This window comes from Carassius gibelio, chromosome B5, assembly GCF_023724105.1.
Source record: "Carassius gibelio isolate Cgi1373 ecotype wild population from Czech Republic chromosome B5, carGib1.2-hapl.c, whole genome shotgun sequence".
Classification (NCBI taxonomy): Eukaryota; Metazoa; Chordata; class Actinopteri; order Cypriniformes; family Cyprinidae; genus Carassius; species Carassius gibelio.
The window spans coordinates 5,296,981-5,312,619 of record NC_068400.1 but is presented as its reverse complement, the minus strand read 5'-3'; the positions used below and the strand labels follow the sequence as shown (position 1 = coordinate 5,312,619).

Genomic DNA, 15,639 nt, shown 5'->3' with positions numbered 1-15,639 from the left:
GCGGGCCTTAGTTTGGACACCCATGATATAGACCCAGTTAGATGGGGCTTCGAAAATTTACTACCTCGTCAGATGATGTTTACTACTTTTTACTACTTTTTACTGGCCTTAATTTGGCATAATTTAATTTACTACCTTTTACTACCTTTTACAACCCCGCATAAACCCTGTTATTTATTGTTGGTTTGTTTATGTTAATTTTCCCTATTTTTGCATTTAGATTGCCTTTGCTGTGATCAAACACTTTCTAGTACATTTATAACAATCATAGTTTAATAGCACTGTTAAGAATCTTAATGTTTCTTTAGAATTTTTCTTTATAGCTTTTACCTGTATTGTTTTTATTCATTTTTATTCTATTGTTGTAATTCATTAAGACAAAGTAGAATAGAAGCTTTGATATCTATTTTTGGTTGTGATCCATAACATGTAATTATTATTGGCTTAAAATATTGTCCATTTCAAAAAAAAATAAAAAAATCTAGTACTGAAACTAACCACAGTGGCCATGAGAGGTGTAAGGGCAAAGACACACATCACAGGCCAACAAAAGGTCAGGGAATGTGCTTCTCAGTTTCTTCACAGCCAGCACTGCAGGAGTGTCATCTGTGTCCGCCCCAGAGCCCCTTTCATCCTAAGAAAACAAAAAAAATTGGTTTAGTGTTAATTTAATTAGTTAAGTTAATCAATTAGTTGATGCTTTTTTAAAGATCTTTATTTTGTGTACTTGGTGTAACAGAATATGTTGACATGCTTTAAATGTTCAAAAAACACCACATTTTAAAAATACTTTACAATACATTATTGTTGGTCCTCTATGCCCCTTCTCTCTCAAATACGTCATTTTCTACAAAGCCCCTCCTTCTGACAAGCACAGTCTGCTGATTTGCCAACTGACCGAAAACCACAAGCACTCGTCGGAAATGTAACACCCCTTTCCATAATCACAAGCTTCATCTTTCAAAATAAATGTAAAGACAATTAATATAATGTCCTTAGTTTTGCCATCAGTTCAACCCCAAAGGGGAACAGATTGGTGTGACAGACACAGTGATGAAGCTCATGTGTATTTGCAGTACCAAGCCACATACGGTTAAGACAGCTGACTCCACTGTGATGTTTCTCTTTCTCTAGCACACACAAGCAACGTGCAAAACTCTGCATTTGAACCTTCAATGGCAAATACTTAAACTAATAACAAAACATATTTACAGTAGTTGATACAGAAGCGCCAGATTGTATAGCAAAATCAAAATTACTCCCATGAAACGGTCGTCCATAAATTGCGTTGCTGTTCTGTTTTAAGTAATTGTAAAGATTCCTAAATGCAAAGATTCTACTTAAGAAGGCCAAATAAAGTGCTTTTGCTTTCGCCTAGATACACAAAGCATCTCCCTGACATGGCTGCTTCAACACTAACTGTGCTAACCATGCATTACTTCATTGCGGAAAAATTTGGGCGGCATTTAGCATTTCACAAATATTCCAACATCGTGATGTAGACATGTAGGGGGCGTGTTTGAATGAGCCGTTTTAGGGGGGCGTGGCAGAGTCTTAACTTTGATAAAGAATATCTCTTCGAATTTGAGACTTTAGTCTTTGCAACTTTTCAGATCTTCTTCATGCACCAAGAGCTTGTAACACTCCGAAGAGAAAGGAAAAATGTAAATATTGCATCATGTGACCCCTTTAAAAGGACATGAAACCCCCTATTACAGCACTGTCTAGTTACCACTACAGTTTTGAAAAATGTAGCAAGTATGAGTGTGGTGTGCTGCAGAGTGGAGGAGAGAAGGGGACACTATCACTGAGTTTGCTATCCAGTCACTATTACACAGAACAAAATTTACATATATTTTACACAAATACACACATCCCACAAGAGTTCTAATTTAATGCACAGGCAAAAAGAAATTCACTCTGCATGGAAAATATAGAATGCTGCACCGGCCACCAGTGAAGATATTTTTAAGAATATTGTTAACCAATTTTTTATTTTATTTTTTGGTTACATGTGACTTTCATTGTAAGGAAAAAAAAAAACAAAAAACACAAAAAGTCATGTTCCATAAAAGAAAGTCATACAGATTTGAAACAACAAAGTAAATGACGACAGAATTTCCATTTTTAGCTGAGCAATCCCTTTAATAACCATTTAAAATCCATTAATCTCATGGAATTATTTATGCATTTCTAATTGCAGTGTGAATGCATTCATGTTATATCTATGCTGCAATAAACTTATTTGGATGCAGCTTCTAAAAATAAATACATAAACAATCATGGGCATTGTAGCTAATTTTTATGTTTATTTGATGCCTCTCTTATTTAACAGAATAATTACATTATTCTTTTGTGACATTTATACACTTTTGAGGGTAAAGTGTCAGTCAAATTTGATGTGAAGTTAATTAAATTAATCAAAAAATTTTTCAATTAATTGATTAAAAATTCTTAATAGCTTTACTGCCCTAATTTCTTCATGATATACCATGACTTACATTATTGACAACAATAATACTGAAACTTTAATATAAATGAAATACAACTAAAACATTTCACTGACCTTCGCAACTTTTGCAGGAACTCCAAAAATCAGCACACACTTCAGACCTTTGTCCACAAGGGGACGAAGTAAACCCTCTATCTTATTTACACCATATCTGAAAAATACACAAAAACATCATATGTCATATCTTGACTAAGATGTCTTAACAATACAATGGCATTTGTTTTTTTTATATACGTATGATACACTGGGCCCTATCTTGCACCCAGCGCAATTGACTTTGTACACCAACGCATGTGTCATTCCTATTTTGCACCCGCGCAAAGTGCGCTTTTCCCTCCACAGAGGCACGTCGCTAAACTAGTGAATGCACTTGCGCTCCCTGGGCAGTTCAGCGCAAAAAAGGAGGCGTGTTCCGGCGCAAACAATCCCTGGTGCTATTTTGCTGTTCCATTAAACAATTGCGCCACTGACCAGAAAAAACCTAGTCTAAAGTCAGTGGCGCGTTGCGTGTTGATCATTATGCTATTTTAAGGGCGCATGCTTGACCATAATGTATAGCGTGCACAACGCGCATACACTTTGCTCATGTTATCTACACAGATGCAACAGTTATTTTTGCAAATCATAAATTGTTATACTAAAAAAATATTAAGACATGAGATGACGGAAATCATTGTGGTGTGCCACGAAGATGTGAACAAAATAGGCATAAATCTAGCTTACAAATTATTCAGGCTAATTATTCTCCCATCCCCATACAACACAACTTCTCTGTCTTTCACTGCTCTTACAAGAACATCAGTCTCCTCGGCTGTGAACCGCTCCTGGCGTGCGCCTGGTAAATACGCCATAATAATAGCAATCCATAATGGAACTTGCGCACCTGCTTTTAAAGGGAATGTTGGATGACGCTCTGATTGGTTTATTTCACGTTACGCCCAAACCACACCTATGAATAATGAAGCTACTTCAGACCAACCCACTTTAGATTTGCGCCGGGCGCAAGAGCCATTTATCCCGCCGGGAAAATAGCAACAGCGCCGAGACCCGCCCACAAACTTACTTGCGTTTCGCGCTTTGACACTTGCGTTTCAGATCGTTAAAATAGGGCCCACTAGGGTTAAGTGCAGTTCTAAGCACAAGTTTCAGGATATTACCCATGTTCTCTTAACAGCAGCTGCAATGACAAAATTATGTTTAATACTAAATGTTTACAGCTGCACAGTGTGCATTGTTTCACATAGTAATTTTAGAAAGTATTCAGTAACCGGAATGACAGTGCTCCATTCTGAAGACAATCTAACCAGACCTCTTTGACAATGAATACTTGTGCTATCCAAAGGGGACATAACCACAGAGAATAAATGGATCCTTGGTTTATCTTTGTGCTTTGTTGCCTACCTCCAGCTCCACCCTGCCTGAAGCTTATCTCAGAACAGGAGCCCAAACTTTAAATACATCCATCTTTGTTACATCCATCTTTGTTACATCTGATGATGTAACAAAAACTATGGACTCTCTCTTTTCTAGCACTTTAAATAAAGTTGCTCCGTTATGCTTAAGGAAGGTTAAGGAAAACAGTTTAACACCATGGTATTATGAGCATACTCGCACCCTAAAGAGAGCAGCCCGAAAAATGGAGTGCAGCTGGAGGAAAACAAAACTAGAGGTATTTCGTATTGCTTGGCGGGAAAGTAACCTATCCTACAGAAAAGCATTAAAAACTGCTAGATCCGATTACTTTTCTTCTCTTTTAGAAGAAAACAAACATAACCCCAGGAATTAATTCAATACAGTTGCTAAATTAACGAAAAATAAAGCATCAACAAGTGTTGACATTTCCCAACACCACAGCAGTAATGACTTTATGAACTACTTTACTTCTAAAATTTATACTATTAGAGATAAAATTGCAACCATTTAGCCGTCAGCTACAGTATCACACCAGACAGTGCACTATAGACCCCCTGAGAAACAGTTTCACTCATGCTTTACTATAGGAGAGGAAGAATTGTATAAACTTGTTAAATCATCTAAACCAACAACATGTATGTTAGACCCTATACCATCTAAGCTCCTAAAAGAGGTGCTTCCAGAAGTCATAGATCCTCTTCTGACTTTTATTAATTCCTTATTGTCATTAGGATATGTCCCCAAAACCTTCAAATTGGCTGTTATTAAGCCTCTCATCAAAAAAACACAACTTGACCCCAAAGAACTAGTTAATTATAGACCAATCTCAAATCTCCCCTTTCTGTCCAAGATACTAGAAAAGGTGGTATCCTCACAGTTATATTCCTTCTTAGAGAAAAATGGTAAATTTGAGTATTTCCAGTCAGGATTTAGACCGTATCATAGTCCTGAGACTGCTCTCCTTAGAGTTACAAATGATCTGCTCTTATCATCTGATCGTGGGTGTACAGTATCTCTCTATTAGTTTTATTGGATCTTAGTGCTGCGTTTGACACAATTGACCACAACATTCTTTGGCATAGACTTGAACACTTTGTTGGCATTAATGGAAGTGCATTAGCATGGTTTAAATCGTACTTATATGACCGCCATCAGTTTGTAGCAGTGAATGAAGATGTATCATATCTATCACAAGTGCAGTATGGAGTACCGCAAGGCTCAGTACTAGGGCTGCTACTCTTCACACTTTATATGTTACCCTTGGGAGATATCATCAGGAAACATGGTGTTAGCTTTCACTAGTTATGCTGATGATACTCAGCTCTATATTTCTTCATGGCCCGGTGAAACACACCAATTTGTAAAACTAATGGAATGCATAGTCGATATAAAAAACTGGATGACGAGTAATTTCTTACTGCTAAATTCTGAAAAAAACAGAGGTGTTAATTATAGGACCTAAAAACTCTGCTAGTAATTACCTAGAACACTGTCTAAGACTTGATGGTTGCTCTGTCAATTCTTCGTCATCAGTTAGGAACCTAGGTGTGCTATTTGATCACAATCTTTCCTTAGAAAGCCACGTTTCTAGCATTTGTAAAACTGCATTTTTCCATCTCAAAAATATATCTAAATTACGGCCTATGCTCTCAATGTCAAATGCAGAAATGTTAATCCATGCATTTATGACCTCAAGGTTAGATTATTGTAATGCTTTATTGGGTGGTTGTTCTGCATGCTTAGTAAACAAACTACAGCTAGTCCAAAATGCAGCAGCAAGAGTTCTTACTAGAACCAGGAAGTATGACCATATTAGCCCGGTCCTGTCAACACTGCACTGGCTCCCTATCAAACATTGTATAGATTTTAAAATATTGCTTATTACTTATAAAGCCCTGAATGGTTTTGCACCTCAGTATTTGAATGAGCTCCTTTTACATTATAATCCTCTACGTACGCTACGTTCTCAAAACTCAAAATCAAAACTAGAATATCAAAATCAACTGCGGGCGGCAGATCCTTTTCCTATTTGGCGCCTAAACTCTGGAATAACCTACCTAACATTGTTCGGGAGGCAGACACACTCTTGCAGTTTAAATCTAGATTAAAGACCCATCTCTTTAACCTGGCTTACACATAACATACTAATATGCTTTTAATATCCAAATCCGTTAAAGGATTTTTAGGCTGCATTAACATTAATTATCTACAGCGATATTGTTGACTTGATTGCAATTAAATGCACAGACACTATTTAACTGAACAGAGATGACATCACTGAATTCAATGATGAACTGCCTTTAACCATCATTTTGCATTATTGACACACTGTTTTCCTAATGAATGTTGTTCAGTTGCTTTGACGCAATGCATTTTGTTTAAAGTGCTATATAAATAAAGGTGACTTGACTTGACATCAAACATCTTGTATATTTTTAAAACAAAAAGTTTACTTATTGTCTATAATCTTCCTTATAGTGTCTTTTAAGAAAAAGTTTATCAAGAACTACAAATTAACCTGACAGCTTAATTTAGGCTAAAATATTCTGGCATTCTGGCACATTGTCATTTTATTAGACCTTTAACCTAAATTGAATGGTGTGGGGGATGTTTTCTTGGCACATTTTAGGCCCCTTAGTGCCAATTGGGCATCGTTTAAATGCCACGGCCTACCTGAGCAATGTTTCTGACCATGTCCATCCCTTTATGACCAACATGTACCCATCCTCTGATGGCTACTTCCAGCAGGATAATGCACCATGCCACAAAGCTTGAATCATTTCAAATTGGTTTCTTGAACATGACAATGATTTCACTGTACGAAAATTATGTGCATCCCACAAATCAACTGCAAGATGCTATCCTATCAATATGGGCCAACATTTCTAAAGAATGCTTTCAGCACCTTGTTGAATCAAGGCCACGTAAAATTAAGGCAGTTTTGAAGGCGAAAGGGGTCAAACACAGTATAAGTATGGTGTTCCTAATAATCCTTTAGGTGAGTGTATGCTTATTTAATGCACACTGATAGAAAGTAAAGTAATGAAATTTCACAATACAGTATTTTAAACACTATTCATATATGTCCTGAACCAGTTAAAATCCTCTTGATACTTTGCTTAAAAACTCCATTAATAATCCACTAAGAATCTTTCATCCAATAGCAGATTCAATTATATTTTTTACTACTTAGCAGTGAAGAATGATACTGTCATGGTCTTGTCATGATCCTGTCTCTATCTCTCTCTTTTTCTCTCTCTGTCTCCCCCTGCTGGTTTATCCCCTCCTGTCTCCCTCGCTCTTCGCTTCTGTGTCACAGCTGTCTTCACTTCTCATTAAGATAATTTCCCCTTCACCTGGTTCTCATCCTGCCTCGTTATTTGGGCTACTTCTACCCTCTCGTTCCCGTGTCTCTTTGTCAGATTGTTACTTCCGAATGAAGCCGTTGCCTTTGGCGTCCATGTTAGCAATTGGTCTTGTCCTGTCCTGTCCTGTCCAGTCGGGGTGAAGTTAGTTGTCTGCTATCATTACCTGTACGTCTCTGTGCTCACCCATTGCACCCCACAGAACCTTACCTGCTGTTCTACGCCGCGACCGCCCCGCTCTGCGAGCTCCGATCCCCGGCTCTCCCCTGAGCCCGGTCAAGCCTCCACCTCGCCAGCCTTCTGGTCGTTCCAGCCACAGAGGTTTCCTGTGTTAGTTAAACCCAGCCTTCGGGTCTTCCTTGGTTCTCATCTTTGTACTCCTTAGTTGGATTTTCCTGTGGCTTTCCTTTGTTTGATTAAAGACTGTCATTTTGCCCTCGCATTTGAGTCCTCTCTCTTCAATACCCATCACAGATACCTCGCTTGACCAGGAAGACTTGAAATTGGTTCCACTGCATCAGGACTGTCACTGTTAAAATTATACAGAAGGAGACATAATAACTATTACTATTCATTTACAACAAATTAACAAATAGAAACGTTCAATAATAACATAACTATATATATATATATATATATATATATATATATAGAGAGAGAGAGAGAGAGAGAAGACATTACGTAATGAAGATAGGATATATGAGGTTATCTGGTCTAAGGTCTGAAGCACAGGACTGCCAGTGTCGCAGAATGGGGTGAAAGTAACCGCTATGTAAAATAGAGTCTGCCGGCTGTGTCATCGTCCTATAGATTCAAACAGAAGACAAACACTTACTGACACAATCTACATAACTGCAGAATTATGAATCATAGTTACATATTCATAAATATTGTTAATCAGATGCAGTCTCGTTTCCCAGAAGAAAAAAAAAAAAAAAAAGATAATTAAAACAAAAAATCCACCTGAAAACAAAAACTGCAATAGAAAGCATGTTAAGGCTTGTTTTCAGGTAACGTGAAACTGAGTAGATTTTCTCATTTAAACATTAACCCTCACTACATTCTAGGAGTAAAACTAATAATTTTTAATACATTTAGAGATCTTAAAATAATTATGAAAATGATTATTAGCCTAACATTATTAAATAATTTCTTGATTTACACATTACTAAAAATACTGATAATGACAAACTGTTGATTTGGGGAAAACATTAAATAACTGTAAAAAAAGAAAATGACTAATTAAGACACATTCAGAGTGGTTGGGAGTAATTAAATTATTTTGTCTTCTGATTTCATGAAAAGAAATCTGAATGGATGAATGAATGAATGAATGAATGAATGAGCAAAGAGTGACTGACACATTGTAGCCATACAACAAACGCAAGCGTGCAGAAATTATCACTTTGCAGACATTTAAAGAAAATCACATTTTACACATATGATTATATATGATTAATCAGTTACCAAAATTTTGATGTGTTTTGGAATTTTGTTGTAACCCATGTAACACCGATTAAAAAAAAATTGGTACACTAATACTGAATTTATATAAATTCAACTTACTAAGATGTCTATATATATATGCAAGCATGCCTATTGCGTAATAGTTTTTCATAGCAAAACACTGAAATGTGAATTATCATGAAACGGTTAAACAATGAACTTACTTTGTGTTTGGTCACTGCTAATGGGATCCCGTAAATGACCGATCTTGCTAACGTTAAAGTATTTCTCCTCGAACCTCGAACGAATGTGTACATTTCATTTTAAGATTAGAATGTTCCTAGCTGTCAACTGTTTCCTGTTCGACGAAACTTGTATTCCTCCAGGTGGCGCTGGATGGCTCAGAGAGCCAAATTCTTCGTTTAGCTTTCAGTAGGTTTTTGTACTATACATATTTATATAACTTGTAAATGTTCAAAATGTGATGCTCTTGTATCTGAGATATAAATAAAGTATCCTTCTGCAAGCTTATATAATGTTTATTTTTTTTATTATTAAATCAAAAGTCCTACATAGCGCGAAGAAAAAGACCTCATACAACGTGATATCGATGTCTACGTTTTATTTCAGCGATGAACTTTGAATGCTGCATCATAGAAAAGAAAATACAGTGTTTTTAGTGAGTGTCTAATTAAAAAAGGCTGGAACAGATAAGCCACGCCCGTCGTATCATTATTCAGTTACATGCTAGTATTGTCCCTTTTCTATCATTCATTGCTTCTTTCTGTTTTCTCGGCTTCCGTAGAAAATCCTCTAAGGATCTCGCGATATTTCTTACGACTCGCATATGAGATCTCGCGAATGTCGCGATATTTGACCCGGGCTCCTATTGGATGGAAAATAGTCCTCTCAGCTAGCTTGTGTGTTTAACAGCTGCTTATCCACCGCTGTCAACTCAGCAGTTCATTACCGAGTCTTTGAAAATGTAGCTTACTGTTATATATGTGTCTTTCACCTTCACTGTGAACGATAGCTGTGAGGTAAACGTTTTTTTTTTCCAAGTATATTATTAGCACATTTAATACTCGTCATCATATGCTAACCGACAGTTCGCTTGTTTATACATTCAATTCCGCAAAATGATGGACGTTAATTGTCTAACAACATGTTTATCAGCATAGTGTTTACCTGGATTATAATTTTTAAGATACAATAGCAATAATGTTGAGGATAGTGAAATAAACCATACTGGCTTCTGGATTGATGTTAATGTTAATCATTTAGTCATAGAATACCGTCAACCTTGTTTTTGGGACATGTACGTTACAATGTGATTTTATCAGTCTACAATCGTACCAAGTGTTTTACATGCAATATTTTCCAAATTTGAATTGTAGTTGCATTGTTTTTGGTCTTAATAATGAAGTATTTTTCTTCCTTTTTCAGGTTTTGACAGAGAGTCAAATCCTTTAGAAGTCATTAGGTGGACCTGGTACAGTACATCTCCAAAACAACATGATACTGCCAAAATAGTGAATTGATTATCAGTGGAGTATTTTTCATAGACTTGAATGCCCATTACATGTTTATCTTCACTCCCAGTTTCCTAGGCTAGTGTTTTGACCTAAGTCCCCTAGTAAACAAAACTCCGTGGTGCAGGTAATAATGCTGTTCTCTCTGCGAGAGCTGGTGCAATGGTTGGGCTTTGCCACATTCGAGCTGTTCCTCCACTTGAGTGCACTGCTGGTCTTCAGCGTGCTGGTGGCCCTACACATGGATGTGGACAAGCAGACTCTTGAGATGAGCTGGTGGCTTGTCTTCTCACCATTGTTTGCTGCTGATGGCCTCAGCACTTACTTCACAGCCATTGTGTCCATCCGCCTCTATCAAGAAGGAGAGAAGCGGCTGGCTGTGCTGCGATTGCTGTGGGTGCTTACTTTGCTCAGCCTCAAGCTGGTGTGTGAGGTGCTGCTATGCCAGAAATTGGCTGAACAGAACCAGGCACAAAGTGATTTGTGGTTCGGGCTTATTGTTTCCCCACTGTTCATCCTTCTGCAGCTGCTCATGATTCGTGCTTGTCGTGTCAATTAAAGGACAAACTGTACGCACACATGTCAATGGACTTATGCGAACGAATTAAAAGGACTTCTGCAGGTATCATTCAAACCAGGAGGAGCGAATCATTGTAAACTGCATAATCATTGTGAACTATTTATTTTTTTATTTTGTATTTTCACAGGTTCAAACATGCAAACATGGCATCAAAAATAATGCTAAAAATAATGTGCAATTTTGATTATTATTATTATTGTCCTTAAGTGCTAAGAGAGATTTGGTCTAGAATTCTGAATACTGTAAATGTTGCTTTATCTGTGTTAATACATTGTATTGTTGTTTGTACAGTTGTAAATAAACCATCAATATTCAACACTCTTGATCTTCCTTGGTTTGTTATTGACCATGCCTTGAAGTGACCTAAATGTAATTCTTTATTAAGAAAAGCTAGTACGATGTTTGATGTTTTTGAGAAGAAAATTCTAAATAAGCCAATGTGTAAAAAAAAAAAAAAACACGTACGTCCAATAATAATCACTAGATGGCACTATAGATGTAATTAATCCTGCATTCCTTCTAATTTGTCTCGTTATAGGAGCTCCAAACAGGACAAACCATGCAGTTTCATTAAGTTATCATTTAAAAAATGTTTTATGAGAGTTGTATCATTAAAGAGCAGCTAGTTCAAAATTCATTACATACATATCCTTACTGATGTAGTGAAACGTTTTCTTAAATGTATAATTTCTAAAGAGAAATAGAAAAATGAGCTCTAGTTAAAATGAAAGAAATATTTTATCGGAAACTAAATTGATTAAATTATATCTAATGGAAACAACACTCCAGCTGCAGTATGTATTAAACCAAAAGGATAAAGGACATTTAATAAACAGCCTTCCTGTTACTTTATATTAGATAGATGCACAGAAAGCATTTATATGTATTACTTGTTATTAAGGCTGTATTACTGTAAATGATAAACCATGTTATTTTTGGACTTTGCACTCGGTTCGTGATAGCATAAAATAATTGCATTGAACATATGTTAAGGCATCTTTGAAATAATTAACTGGACGTGCAGTACCTACTACAACCCATTGTGGCTGTAAATGCCAACAGCTGTACTAAAGGTCGTACATGCTAATCTTAAATGAACTTTTTTCAGTGTTGTCCCTTCCTGATTATGAGGTTATCAAAATTTACTCATGTGCATAATAGACTAGCCTATAATTAACTTGACGCGTTTTACTTTTGATCCCTTGCTATAATCTTTATTTCTGTGCCCTTTAATTAATCTGATTAAACCCTTTATTTTACTGTCTATGGATTAAACCCGGATTATTAGAGTGACGAGGACATTAGCCTTACCACGTCATTATATAGCATATTCTACTTTTGATCAGATTTCTTTAATCAAACAATCCGTTTTGATCCTGCTAGTCACCTTCGTATTTGTTGCATTCGAAAAAAATAAGTCTACTGTAATCATGTATTTACACACATATTTATTTATTTTGTAATATTTATTTTCATTTTAATTCCATTTTTCCCCCCTCCGGATTAAAACTAGATTAATACAGCGACAAATAGTTGCACCACGCCATGGTCAATGGAACATTACAACTCTCAAAATACAACCTTCGATTTTGAAATGTAGAAAAAAAAAATGTTTAAAATGTCTTACCTTTTGTTGCTTTGTTTCTTATTAAAATAATGTATTTTATTTTACTTATGCATAATTTATTGCAATTTATATTACTTCTATTGTTTTTACATAACATTTAGAACATTTATAAAAATTAGAATGCGTTTTATTCACCAAGTGCTTGAACACACACACACACACACACACACACACACACACAGGAACTATTTGTTATTCATTTTACACTTAATGTTATCTTGCGTATTGTAAATTGCTCCAAACAGCCTGCAGTTTTGCCCATTCATAATATAAACAATTTCGAAATAAAGAAAGGGTTAAGGATACGAAATGGGCGGGTCTCGCTGTGTTTGACTGACAGGGCTCGCTTCAAGCTTCACAATAGTAGAAAGTAGGGGGCGGGGCATATGTTAAAACAAAAGGTGTGCCTCGAGTCAAACTGACCAAATGAGGTGTCCACCCTGGAGACTTAAGCAAAAGTGGGCGTTTATCACCATGTGGGTGTTTTTAAACTGCTGGGTGTTTCTGAATCATGCAATCTAAATGATCGCCCTTACCCAACCCCACCCCTAAACCTAACGTCACTATTACATCAACCAATCAGGTATCATGGTGTAAAAACACCTTGATCTAGTAACTCCCCATTACTTTCCTGCAGAGACCTATACTTGTGCACCCTGAGACAAAAAGCTGACGTAAGACTCCGAGGGCGGGGTCCTGTCGGTAGGATAGACCGGCACATAATCATCATGCAGGATACATTGTTGCGGCTGCAATGACGTGCGATTACGAATAAGAAGAGGCGCTGCAGGTACGGCGAGAGATTATTTGGTTTCACACGTACCCCTATAAAACCAATTTCTCCCATAATGTCGGGCGGGGATCTTCGCGTTCTTCGCCAAGAGCCAGGGCAGGAGAGCCCGAGGATGCCGGCCTGGAAACGCGAGATCCTTGAGCGGAGAAAGACGAAGGGCGGTGGGACCGGAGCAGGTGCCGAGTCCGTCGCATCTCAATTTAACGGCGAGGTAACGGCCAGCAAAAGCAAGGATGATATTAGCAGCGCACATTCTAGCAGGAACTATACCATTACCGCTGCCAAGCGCGCGAACAAAAGCCCGGATCTGTCACCGGTGAAAACAAAAGAGCATTGGCCATCAGCTGACCCGAGCCGCACGGAGGAGAGAACTGCGAGAGACAACAGAGCTCAGGAGAGCCTGGTATCACAAGAGAGCTTGGGTCCGCTGCAGGAAAACCCATTCATTAAACTAGAAAAAGAACGCAAGAAGCGTCAGCGCCAAGAGAACGCCGCGCGACCGGTTCAGCACATCCTCGAGTTATACGGCGGCGTTCCCGGGATACGGACTATACGCGCTGAGAATATCATCATTATTGAATCCGACCCGGAGTACTTCTCGGAAGGATGTGGTTCGAATCATGCATCGAAACTGCAGCAGAACGGCACGGTGAGCGGATACAGCTCTCTCAGTGACCTGTTAGACCGGAGAGGTAGTCCGGTTACGGAGATACGCGCGAAGGAAGTGGTCATTTACGATACTGCGCTTAGTAAAAGCGAGGAGAACCTCAGCACGCTGGGAAGACCCGCGTCCGCCCCGCTGGAGGGGCAAGGAAGGGTGAGTCGTATGTTACAGAAATTTGACATGAATTATGGCAAGTTGCAGGCCAAGTCACGAAGCACGGAAAACCTCCTGGACTTAGACTCTAGTCCTGTCAGGCCAAGCTCCAGACCCACGCCAGATGTGGTGCCAAAATGCCCAGTGTCTCCACAAGCCAGATCTCCACAGAGCAAGGTCTTCCAAAATGTCCTGTCTTCCATGGGCAACCATCACACCTCTCCTAGTGACTCAGGGAGTAGTACACCCGTTTCCGGATCCCCTCAGTTAGTGTCTTCATGTAGACGTTTCGAGGGGAGCGGGGGAAGAAGTGTCACTGTGTATCCAAAGGAGGACACTGAGAGGTCTTTGTCCAAGCCTGTTAGAGAACGGGACTGGGACAGCACAGATGGGGCCTCTAAAGCCAAGGTGCCATGCTCTCCGGAGAGCCACCATGCTCGTGCCGACTGTACTCCTAGCCCCACATCACCCCCCTTATCACCCAGCTTTGAGATCTGCCCGTCCCCTCGCCCTGATCTTTCTCTCCTTCCGCCTGGGGATCTACAGGCTCGTGCACTCGCCAACTTAAGACTCCAGTCTCGCAATTCCTTCACCGTCATTCCCAAGAGTCATGCAGCCATTTCGTCACCTGGCAGCACCGCCCCATCCAGCCCTGTACTTTCCCCCCCATCCCCACGACCCCTGGTGGGTGTGGCAGCTTCAGAGCCCGCAGTGCCAACCCCCTTGCCCGCTTCCTTCATACCTTCCACACCAAAGCTTACAGAAAAGGTGACCATAGAAGCCAAAACAGGGTCTCCACAACATACCCCACCTGCCACACTCACCTCTCCAGCCCCAGCTTCTCCACCCTCAATTGGCTCTCCCGTCAAATCAGTCTCATCTCCAAAGGAACCTCTGGTTGATGAGCTGCCTATCACAAACATTGATGACATAGTCGTGGAGCCCACGCCACCCGTCCTGAGCCCTGCAGTGCAGAGGCGCAAAGGAAATACGTTTACAATTGTTCCGAAACGGAGGCCCGAGGCCCCGTCTGGCCCTGATGAGACCCCAGAAGTCGTCGGTGAATCTCCACACACACCACAGGCCCCTTATGCCCATCTGGGAACCCTGATTAAAAAGCGTTACCCTGCTGCAGAGGAGATTGAGGTCATTGGGGGCTACCTCTCCCTTGGGCGATCCTGTCTCTCGAAGACTGGCTCAACAGGAAAAAAGGTATGATATTTAGCATAAGAACTACATTGGTCATTTACTTACTACACATGTATTAAAGAAATAGGATGTCTTTATGAAGTGGCTTAGAAGGTATAGTTTACCCCAAAACAAACACTCTGTCATCATTTACTCATTCTGATGTCATTCAAAACCTGTTTAACTTTTTTCTTTTGTGGGGCACAAAAGGCAACATTAGGCACTCCCAGTCACTTTTCACTTGCATTCTGCCTTAAATCTAATTTTGTGTTCCACTAAAGAAATATGTCATATGAGTTGTGGCACCACATAAGGGTAAGTAAATAATAGAAGAACCGTACATTTTGGGTTACCTATTCTTTTCAG

General features: G+C 39.0%; 2 protein-coding genes across 2 annotated transcripts; both read left to right on the top strand.

Annotated features, from left to right (window-relative positions):
- The first annotated feature begins 9,619 nt into the window (after positions 1-9,619).
- Positions 9,620-11,166, top strand: LOC127958716 (transmembrane protein 203-like). The gene is made up of 2 exons (XM_052557689.1): positions 9,620-9,776; positions 10,183-11,166. The coding sequence occupies exon 2, from the start codon at positions 10,402-10,404 to the stop codon at positions 10,825-10,827; it is 426 nt and encodes a 141-aa protein (XP_052413649.1). The 5' UTR covers positions 9,620-9,776; positions 10,183-10,401; the 3' UTR covers positions 10,828-11,166.
- A 2,004-nt stretch (positions 11,167-13,170) lies between these two features.
- LOC127958685 (taperin-like) lies at positions 13,171-15,318 on the top strand. The gene has a single exon (XM_052557652.1). The coding sequence runs from the start codon at positions 13,324-13,326 to the stop codon at positions 15,301-15,303; it is 1,980 nt and encodes a 659-aa protein (XP_052413612.1). The 5' UTR covers positions 13,171-13,323; the 3' UTR covers positions 15,304-15,318.
- Positions 15,319-15,639: the final 321 nt, after the last annotated feature.